We start from the raw sequence: 10,817 nt of genomic DNA on the forward strand, positions 1-10,817 counted from the left end.
CCAGAGCTGTGCTCTGCCTTCAGTGTGTCCATACACACACCTGTGTGTGTGTGTGTGTGTCTGAAATAAAAACAGACATCAATGTATTTATATATACATGCACTTGTATTGCAGGACATGTAACACACACATATCACAATATATACTTTATATATCCACCTATTCATACACATATGTACAAATGCATGTGTGTATATATATATATGTATGTGTATACACATCTATATATACATATTTACATTTATATAGATGTATACGTATAGATCTATGTAGTTAATGTATACCTACATAGCCATCTATTAACAATCCTATACATACATATATGTGTATATATACATATATATACAGACATATCTTTTAATACAGTTCTATATATATACACACATATACATAGTATACATATGTAGATATACATACATATACATACACAAAAATATATATACATATAGGTTTGTGTACGTATAGATACACATATATATAGTATCTAGATAAGATATATAGATATACATAAATATACTATACATATATAGATATATAAACATAAATGTATAGGTATACATACCTGCATATACAGATATATACGGACATATCTATTAATACAGTTCTATACATATACATATATATACATCTATATATACATATCTATATATAGTATACATATATAGATATACATACATATATATACAGAAATACCTATTAATACAGTTCTATATATATACATACAAATACACATCTATATATACACACCCTATACATATATAGGTATGCATACATGTATATATATCTATATACAGACATATCTATTAATATGATTCTATACACACACATATGTATATACATCTATATATATAAACAGTATACATGTACGTATATATGGAGAAATATCTATTAATAGGGTTATATACCTATACCTACATACATATATACATGGTATACATCTATAGATATATACATATATACACACAGAGATACATACATATATGTATATGTATATAAATTAAAACCATACGACTCTATACGTACACACACATACAGACATAAGCCAGGCCTTTTTTCCGGTTAGGAGGTTCCCGCTGGAATCTGTGGCGCGGTGCCGCGTACCCAGAGGCTCGGCTCGGCTCGGCCGGCCCGGTGCCGGTGCGGGTGGTAATGCCGGTGGTGGTACAGGCGGTGCTGCCGGTGCCGGTGCCGGTGCGGGTGGTAATGCCGGCGGTGGTACAGGCGGCGCTGCCGGTGCCGCCCCGCGCACGCCCGGCCGCGGTTTCCGCCCGCCCCGCCCGCCGGCGGAAGCGCTGGGGCCGCGCTGGGGCCGCCCGGAGCTCGCTGCGCCCGCCGGTGATGCCGGCCCCCGGCCCGCGCTGCCCCGAGCCCGGCCATGGTGCCCTGCGGGGCCGTGCTCTGGCGGAGGCTGCTCCGGAAGCGCTGGGTGCTCGGCGTCGTGTTCGGGCTCTCGCTCGTCTACTTCATCAGCAGCACCTTCAAGCAGGTCGGTGCCGGCCGGGCCCCGCAGCCGCGGCTAGGTTAGAACTGCCCGTATGGCACGGGCCTCTCGTTCTCCAGGTGCTGTCACCGCACCCTGGGTGATGCTGCCCTAAGAATGGCGTTATAAATATTTCATGGATGCAAGAGTTTAAAATTGGAACGCCTGATTCTGTGTTTGGCAGCAACAGCGGTTTGAACCGAAACTGGGAAAGTCTCCACTGGGTTTGATGGGTGTTGTTGAGTCTCTTGGGAGTGGTGGTTCCACTGGCAAAGGGCTCATGAAAGAGAAATTTGTTCAGCTATTATATTTAATATAAAATATACTTCATATATTTATATATTATATATTAATACATATTATATTATTGTATATTAATATTATATCAATAAAGTACATATTATTTATTTAATATATATAAATATTTATAAAATATATTTAATATAACATGTACTTTACTATAAAATATACATATAAAATATGTTCAGCTATTATATTTAATATAAAATATACTACTTTTGTAGTTGTAGTGACCAAGTTCAGCTGTGTTAGCTGATCCATGGTGAACTGGAATACCCTTACTTTAATGGAATGTGTATCTTCCTGTTGAACTATGAAGTAAAATACTACAAGTAGTAAATTGTTTGCAATATTGATGGTGGAATTTCCTGTGCTGGGGAGTTTACAAGTACTAGGCATCTTTAATGCTGGGAGAGGCACGTGGATTGAAGTGGCAGGAGGAGCTGGCATGTTTGGTTGCATTCCTGCTTTTCCTTGCAGGAAGAGAGGATGGTGAGAGATCGGACTCTCCTCCAAGTGCAGGAGCATGAGCAGCCCATCATGTGGAAGGTGAAGTTCAGCTCGGGGAACAGCAGTCAGCTGAGCAACCAGTGCAGGAACTCTGTGCAGGGGAAGCTCCTCATTACAGATGAACTGGGTACAGTTGATATTTAGTTGAATTTATTCTGCATATGGCAGTGCTGAATGCTGCTTTGCCTCTGTGACTACTGATGACACTTTGATGGAGCAGCTGCTCTTTATTAAGGCATTTTCACTCAGCCCTTGGCCTGTTCTCCTGGCTGCCTGAATTTCACTGTGGCTGCAGGTGCTGCTGCTGTGGTTGTGTGCACACCACACTCAGGCTCAGGGCTGTGTGAGTGTGACTGTGACCACCTAAAATTCAAAGAATTACAGTTACCTTTGCACAGAACCCAGACATTGAGTCCTGCTCAGTTTGCTGTGGCTGCTTGCAGAGGTCTCTGTGTCTCCCTCTGCTGCTGTCAGGGGGGTTAGGGAGAGCAACTGAGGAAACCTTGGCCTTGCATGGAGGCAGCTCAGGGCTGGTGGTGTAATTAGTGCTCAGTCACAGTTAACGAGCTTGTCTCACCCTTGTAAACCCAAGGTTATTAACCACTTGTTCCAAGCAGTAGAAGTTAAAGACACTGTGCTTGTTGCTTAGACCTGGCTCTTTCTTGGCCACAAATCAGGCTACAGAGAACCCACCACATCTTTTGTGATTTGCATCAGTGTTACATTTGGCACTGCCTGACTTAGGCTTAGTGCCAGTTCATAAGATCTCTAAAAATTACAGCTCTCTCACTGTCTAACACTGTGGTAGCACTGTTTTCTATATATATTTAATATGGTATATTCTGTAGTATACACCATATTTCTATACTGTTAAGGATTTCACTCAGCAATGAATATTACACTGTCCTGCATGGCTAAATCTAAGTCTTTTCATACTGAACTGTAAGAGAATTACCCAGACACAGACCTGTTGCAAAAAGGTGTGTTGTGGGGTTTTTTTTTTTAAATATAATCAATGCCAATCCCATTTCCCCTTTCACAACAAGGAACTGTGCCCCAAAAAAGTCAAAACTGAAATAATGTGCATTTAAATACTCTTAGTGTATATAGAGCATACGTTAGAGTAGGATGTGATGGCTGTGCAGATAACACCAGGCTGTCTGAACCACTGCTCTCCGTTTCAAAGAGTGGCTGCACAGGACTGAGGGGGATCATAATCTAACTAAATGACAAACAGACCTGTTCTTAAGGATTGTGATTCTTGCTTAGACCTGGTTCTTTCTTGGCCACAAATCAGGCTACAGAGAACCCACCACATCTTTTGTGATTTGCATCAGTGTTAAATTTGGCACTGCCTGACTTAGGCTTGGTGCCAGTTCATAAGATCTCTAAAAATTACAGCTCTCTCACTGTCTAACACTGTGTTAGTACCATTTCTGTATATATTTAATATGGTGTATGTTCTGTAATATACACCATATTTCTATACTGTTAAGGATTCCACTCAGCAATGAATATTACACTGTCCTGCATGGCTAAATCTAAGTCTCTTCATACTGAACTGTAAGACAATTATCCAGACACAGACCTGTTGCAAAAACGTTTATCATGGTTTTTTTCCAATATAATCAATGCCAATCCCATTTCCCCTTTCACAACAAGGAACTGTGCCCCCAAAAAAAGTCAGAAGTTAAATAATGTGCATTTAAATACTCTTGGTGTATATAGAGCACATATTAGAGTAGGATGTGATGGCTGTGCAGATAACACCAGGCTGTCTGAACCACTGCTCTCCATTTCAAAGAGTGGCTGCACAGGACTGAGGGGGATCATAACCCACTAAATAACAAACAGACCTGCTCTTTGGGAATGTGATCCTTACTGCAGATTTCCACAGGACATACAGAGGGGTGTGCCTTGCCAGTTGTCACTCCTGTTGCTGTTTTCCAGGCTACATCTGTGAGAGGAAGGACCTGCTGGTGAATGGCTGCTGCAATGTGCACGTGCCCAGCACCAAGCTGTACAGCTGTGACAGCTGCCTGCCCAACGGCTGCTGCAGCATCTACGAGTTCTGCGTGTCCTGCTGCCTGCAGCCCAGCAAGGTGATGGATTCCCTCCTGCTTTCCAGGGGTTCTCAGCTGCTGGGGTCCCTCTGTGGCTAAAAGAGCTTCTTTGTGAGGAGCTTTATTAGAGAGACGGATCCTTTTCTTGGAATGATGAGGAAAGCCTCCAAGGAGTGTATGGCAAGCTATAAATAAAGCTGTAACAAAATTCATCCTTCCCACTTTTGGGAGGAAATACCGAGAGACTTGAAAAGTGTTTCAGCTTCAGGAGAATTGCATTTGCTGAAGAGAAATGATTGCAGAAGAGCTACTGCAGCCAGTATTAGTTTTTTAATTGTAATTTCCCCTTTTTCTATGAGCTTCTCTTAGATTCTAGTCCTGCTGCTGTGGTTCTGAGGCATTAGCTCTCAGTGCTTGCTAGAAATCCTAAGTGGAGTTCCTCACTGTTCCTCTGATACCTGAGCTTTGCAGGCTGGGGTGGGCTTTGATTGCTCCTTGCTGGAGCAATGTGTTTCTGATTTTTGCCTTCTCTTTGCTGACCATTTCAGCAACACCTCCTGGAGCGGTTCTTGAACCGGGCGGCGATGGCGTTCCAGAACCTCTTCATGGCCGTGGAGGATCACTTTGAGCTGTGTCTGGCCAAGTGCAGGACTTCATCACAGGTGAGGCACCAGCACATGTCCAGAAACGCCCTTGGGAAATGGGCTCAGTGCTGTGAATTGAACAGGTGTGTTGTGTTTGTGTTTTCATAAAAGCTGAAGCCGTGGCTGAGAGCCAGCCTGAAGGGAAAGCACTTTATATAGAGCAGGATGAGTTGCACATTCTCTGTAGAAAATAAGAGCTTAACCAAAAAGAGACTGAGTTTAGTGACCAGTGGAGATCTCAGATGAGTTCTGGGGAAGATCTCATGAGGATTAAGACAATGAGAGCTGTTCCCAGTAGCCTCAGAATGCTCTTTATTTTATGGTACAGCTGGAGACTCACCCTGTGCTGACAGTCACCTGCATGGTAACTCCAAAACTGTGCTGTAATTTCTCTGCTAATTATTAAGGTGAACCTCTGTTACCCATGTGATTTTATTAGAAGTTTTGCTCTAAGCAAGCAGTGGCCCTTTCAGAAAGTGCTGTTGGGTATGTCCTGCAGCTTCAGTATTTCAGGTAGCAATAGGGATGGACGGCAAACAAAGGATAGAGTTCCAAATGTCTGCAAAGTTACTGGGATTTTTTAAACATAAAATCATAAAATCTGAACTCTACCTTTTGTCTAGAAAAATGCAGACATTTCAAGTTGCAACTTTATTGGGCTTTGCTTGCTTACAGCATTTGGTGATACTGCCTAAGCAGATCTCAGTTGTTGGGGTTTTTTTATGAAATCTTTTCCCACCTACTTGGGTACTCTCTTGAAAAGGAGGTTCTGGTTCAACATTGCAGTGCTGTAATGCAGCAGCTGGCTCTTGTGTGCTGGCAGTGCAGAATTCTTTGATCCAAAGGCACTCTGATGTCTAGAATAATTTGGGAATTTTTTTTGCCTGTGCATAACCTCTGTGCAGTTTGTCCCTCGGTGAAGGGATGCCTTGTTTCACTGTGTGTATTTTGTTAAAGCTTCTCCTCCTTTCCTGGCAGAGTGTGCAGCATGAAAACACCTACAGAGACCCAATTGCCAAACACTGCTATGGGGAGTATCCCCCAGAGCTGCTGCCTGTCTGAGAGCTGCACATCTGAGCAGCAGAGGAAGGAACTGCAGCCTTGAATCCAGAAGGACCAGACAGCAGCTGTTGCTTTACCAAAGCCTCGGTGTAAAAAACTTGCCTTGTGTGTGGGGGCAAAGCCAGAGGTGAAGAGAGGAAGTAATGAACTTTTGGGACTGAATCCTGCTTTCTTCAAATTATTGTGCACCTGCTTTGGAGTGCTGGCAGTGTGCTGCTGTGCCAGTGCATTCTTTGAGTAATTCCTCTGAATTTCAGGAATCATGGAGTCAATCTAGGCTATAGAACATCATGGGGAAAATATCTGATGTGGCTTTGCAGCTGTAAATGGAGGTTTAGTTGGGTCTCAGAGACTTTCCAGGGTGACAGAAGTAACTGGAGGACTTTTCCTTTCAGAGGGCAAAGTATGCCCACTGTGCTTCTCTCTCTGGAGCCCTTCTTGGCATGCATGGTGTACACTACATATGTAATATGAATTATTTATTCATTTTATATGGGTCACTGGCTGAAAGTACGGATGCTTTGCATAGCTAGTTGTGGATGCCTTTCACTCCCTGCTCTGCTGTGTCAGCTAGAAGGGATATTTTAGATCCTGACTAAAGTTGGTAGGGGCTTTTTTCCTCCTTAGTCTAAAGGAATTTTATTGGGATTTGTCACTATAGTCCTTATGTTCCTCTTAGTGAGTTTAACCATTCAGAACTCCAATGGAGTTGTTCTGCCACAGTCCCATAGCACAAGAGAAGAGCAGGGATCTGCCCGGGATGGGATGTTTATTGTCTCTAAACACTTTCCTTGTTACTCTGCAGCAGTTTCCTCAAAGAGGAGTCCAGTTTTGTGAGCAGCTCTCTGCTGCCCACTTGCTGACAGGGAGCTGGGAAGATTTGTTTGCTTGAACTTGTTCAGGCCTCAGTATTTCAAATTCACTCCTGGTTGTGCAGGAGGCCAAAGGGTGGAGCTGAGCTCTCCCCAGCACCTTTCTCAGAGCTGCCTGTGCCTTTCCAGCCTGCTCCAGATCCTGAAATGTTTGACATCTGCATCTCAGGCAGCAAACAGCAGCTTCCTTTTAGCCCTTGGAACCCCTTGCACCAAATTCGAGCTGATCTTCACCTTTGACAAACATAATAAATAGGACTCGGTTAAGAAGACAAGAATTCATTATCCTCTGTTTGCTTTACACAACCCAGTGCCCAGCTCCTGCCACTGTACCTCAGGCAATGAGGAAAGGAAGACAGCAACCTGGGCCCGGGAGTTTAGGATAAAAGGAGGCTGCGTGCTCCGAAATCTCGACAGAGACCCCACGGGGGTATGGCGTAGTGGACTGTCTCCCTTTATTCGAATAAAGTTGTAGGACTCCTCTGTCTCCTTTGTGGACTTTTCATAGCGCGGCTTTTCGCACATGCTGAGCGCAGGGCAGCGGCCCGACCCTACCGCCGCGGGGCCCTGACGCACACTGAGGTAACCCGGAAGTGGCGCGCCATTTTTTCCTTCCCTTGAGCCAATAGTAGCGCCGGCTGGCCCTCACGTGACATCCAGACCCGCTATTGGGTCGTAACTCCCGCCGCCGGGGGCGCGCCGAGCTGAGCATGCGCAGTGCGGCCATCCCGGCATTTTCCCCAGTTGTGCGGGAATTTTGTGGGAAAATCCTTCATCCCTCTGCGAGAAAACGTCCCCACAGCGTCCCCGCGGGGCCACGCGTGTCCCTGTCCCCTCGGGAGCTGTGCTGGGGCACCAGGGGCTGCTCCAGGGCTGGGTGAGGGCTTCTCCCGACCCACACACCCCGCCAGGCCCGCAGCCCCTTACGGCTCAGGCACACACCACACGAGCCGCGGCTCAGGATTAGCCTTTATTAATTAACTTCATTAAACTCTGCGGAAGCCCCTGCCAGGTGGAGGCCGCCTTGTGCCAGGCGCTGGAAGAGCCCAGGACAGCCAGGCCGAGGCCGAGCCCTCATCCTCCCGCTCCGCGGCCGTGCCCGGCTGATGCCCCGTGAGGGACACTTGGGGACAAAGAGGAGCTTGCAGCACTGCCGGGCCTGCTCAAGCATGCTGATTTATTAAAAATATGGATATCGATCTAGTACCAATATCCAACTGTGGCGGACAAAGACTCTCTAACAGTTTAAAGTTAGAAAGTACATGTTTATTGTGGGATGGTTCCCAAATACACATCACAATTTACAGGTGATTACAGAGTGCTTTTATCTGTACAAGTATTGAATACCCAAAATACAAATGGCATATTCATAACTTTGTTACATCCCAGTCCCCGCTTCGTAAGGTAATTAGTTAAAAAGCTTTTAAGCCATGCACAGTTTGTTCCTTGAAATGGGTCAGTGGTCCCTTTCATGGGGAGAGGTCCCAAAATGAGGAAGTAAATGAAGTCTTCCTCGTTCTGACCTTTCTACCTTTTCAATGCAAATATGACAAATGAACCCATTGGTAAAACTCCCATTCCAGTCTTCAATTGGTTTCAGAACAGAGGAGGCCACAATTGTCTTATATTCTTAAAAGCTATTTATCAATTTCTATATTCTTCATTATAAACCCAGCTAACCAAACATTATATTGACAAGCAATCAATTATTAAACTACTAACTCAACTTCATCAAGGCCTACCTATTTACTTTGATAAACTCTAATATTAAAGGCTTAACTTTAACTAAAACCTCTAAAAACCCGAAATTCTTTCAAGTTTATGTCTCAATGCAGAGGTGGATTTTAACCATCCCTGCCAGGGCTGCCGCTCTCTAGAGCCACCTGAGGGCGGGTGACAGGGCACAGTAGTAGGTGCCACTGTCATCCTGGCAGGCAGCAGCGATGGTGAGGATGCAGGCATTGCTGGCCAGGTCCTTGGTGGCCGAGAAGCGCTCGGGAGTCCTGGCAGGCTTGTGCTTGTCTCTCTCGGAGTTGTAGTAGAGCAGGTACGTGAGGGAGTGCCCCGGGCGCTGCTGGTACCAGGAGATGCCGAAGTGGCTGATGTTGTACTGCGGGCTCAGCGTGCACGAGAGCCGAGCGCTCTGCCCGGGCTGCACGAACACCGAGTGGGGCTGGCTCAGCACGGGCTGAGCCCTGGCAGCTGCACACACCAGGGAGGCAGTTAGGGATGTCCCCCATCACCCTCAGCCCCCAAATGTGACGGGGGACACTACCAGCCCATCACTAACTCCACAAAGCATTCCCCAGCCACCACCCTGCATCACAAGCCCCCTACTCAAACCAAGCCCCTTGGAGAGCCCAGCCTGCCCTCCATGCTGCAGTGCCCCCAGGCAGAGCTGCCTCCCCCCTTACCTGTGCCCAGCGTCCACAGCAGGAGCAGGGCTGTGACTCGCAGGGCCATGGCAGGAGGCAGAGGCAGGGAGGCTGTTTCAGAGCAGCTCTGGGCGCTGCACGAGCGCGGGTGCTGTGCCGTGGCCACTGGTGGGGTGTATGTAAATGACACGGGGGGCTCAGGGACTCTGCTCCCCGGGCTGCTCGCTCTGCTGCAGCTGGCCTTCAGGGAGGGCTGAGAGCCACCCACCTTCACCTCAAGCCATTTCCTTCAGCTGCACCAGCACACCCGCAGCTCACCCCATGGCCTGGGCATCGCTGACCATCTCTCTTTGCTGATGGGAGGAGCAGAGAGGTTTCCCTGCAGCCCCACACACTCTGCTGCCAGGCATGCAGGAGGCCAGGAGCCGCACTGTGCCAGGGATGCCCTGGGGGGGCAGCAGCCTGGGGGCCACCAGGGAGAAGGGAGCTGTCCCATCACAGAAACAACAGGAGGAAAGCTGCTGCTGCCTTCATGCAGCTCCATCACTGTGGCAGGAATGGCAGGGCAGGGTCTCAGCAGAACCTGCAGCAGGGCAAGCTGGGGGTGCTGCCTCTTGGCCGGGGCCCCTCAGGAGCAGCAGCGTGGGCAGCCCTGCTGGGTGGGTGGGGGGGTGGCTGCTGAGGCCAGCGGGCAGGAGGCGCGGTGTCCCCAGGGAGCGCTGGTGTCCCCAGGGAGGGGTGGCTGCAGCACAGCTGCTGCGGAAGGACAGCAGACTGTCACAGCAACGGCCACCAGCTCAGCGGGCGTGAAGCCACTCCTGCCTGTGACACCTGCCACGGGGCCACCGTGTCACATGGCCGCCAGCCCGGGCTGTCTCCAGCCGTGAGGGCAGCGGGCACCTCTCCTGTGCCCTCCCCGGGCAGGCCCAGCCCCTGCCTGTGCCACCTCATCACCACCCAGGGACAGCCACTCCCGCCCTCTGCAGCACCCACAGAGGCCCCAGACAAAGACATCTGCAAGTTTGCCCCTGCATTTTATCAGCAGTTTGTGTTTGATGAGCTCTGGCAGGTATCAGCACCCTGCAGGTGCAGCTGCTGCCCACCAGCACTGCCCACGTTCTGCCAAGGGGTGCCAAGATGAACACAAGTCTCCCTGCACAGGTCCTAGGGGAGGAGTGTCACACACACCTTGTCCCAAGCTCTGAGCAGGTCAAGTCCATGGATTGGACTGACTGTGAAATGAAACCTGGCAAGACAGAGGGAAATCCCCTCCTCATGCAAAGAGGGGCATTCCAGAGGAAGGGAATTTGTCCTCAGGGCAGTGAGCACTGGATAATGCAGCACGTCAGTGTTGTTACAGGTTCCCTCCATTCCTGCCTCCCCATCTGCTGAGCAGCCCAGGGACATGATTCCATCCACGTTTTCCACAGGAAAAGGGGATGATGCTACAGGGCCCTGGCTGCAGGAACACTTGCACAGCAACATTTGGGCACCAAACAGAAGATGCAGGC

The 10,817-nt window shown here is 48.0% G+C and overlaps 2 protein-coding genes across 2 annotated transcripts; one reads left to right on the top strand and one right to left on the bottom strand.

Annotated features, from left to right (window-relative positions):
* Positions 1–1,337: 1,337 nt before the first annotated feature.
* SPRING1 (SREBF pathway regulator in golgi 1) lies at positions 1,338–7,416 on the top strand. The gene is made up of 5 exons (XM_063173020.1): positions 1,338–1,486; positions 2,261–2,417; positions 4,241–4,392; positions 4,902–5,015; positions 5,976–7,416. Exons 1-5 carry the CDS (start codon positions 1,376–1,378, stop codon positions 6,057–6,059), a joined length of 618 nt encoding a protein of 205 aa, XP_063029090.1. The 5' UTR covers positions 1,338–1,375; the 3' UTR covers positions 6,060–7,416.
* Positions 7,417–8,175: 759 nt separating this feature from the next.
* On the bottom strand, positions 8,176–9,958 carry VPREB3 (V-set pre-B cell surrogate light chain 3). Its single transcript, XM_063173050.1, has 2 exons — positions 9,346–9,958; positions 8,176–9,133 (listed from the first exon to the last, which is right to left on the bottom strand). The coding sequence occupies exons 1-2, from the start codon at positions 9,392–9,394 to the stop codon at positions 8,805–8,807; spliced, it is 378 nt and encodes a 125-aa protein (XP_063029120.1). The 5' UTR covers positions 9,395–9,958; the 3' UTR covers positions 8,176–8,804.
* Between the last annotated feature and the right edge of the window lie 859 nt (positions 9,959–10,817).

This window comes from Melospiza melodia, chromosome 20 (assembly GCF_035770615.1).
Source record: "Melospiza melodia melodia isolate bMelMel2 chromosome 20, bMelMel2.pri, whole genome shotgun sequence".
Lineage (NCBI taxonomy): Eukaryota > Metazoa > Chordata > Aves > Passeriformes > Passerellidae > Melospiza > Melospiza melodia.

Excerpts from the sequence above, each read along its gene's own strand:
- SPRING1 (XM_063173020.1), top strand. The coding sequence starts at position 1,376 with ATGGTGCCCTGCGGGGCCGTGCTCTGGCGGAGGCTGCTCCGGAAGCGC. Across the intron at positions 2,418-4,240 it reads CCTCATTACAGATGAACTGG|GCTACATCTGTGAGAGGAAG; the intron begins GTACAGTTGATA and ends GCTGTTTTCCAG. Across the intron at positions 5,016-5,975 it reads AGTGCAGGACTTCATCACAG|AGTGTGCAGCATGAAAACAC; the intron begins GTGAGGCACCAG and ends CTTTCCTGGCAG.
- VPREB3 (XM_063173050.1), bottom strand. The coding sequence starts at position 9,394 with ATGGCCCTGCGAGTCACAGCCCTGCTCCTGCTGTGGACGCTGGGCACA. Across the intron at positions 9,134-9,345 it reads GCTGTGGACGCTGGGCACAG|CTGCCAGGGCTCAGCCCGTG; the intron begins GTAAGGGGGGAG and ends TGGTGTGTGCAG.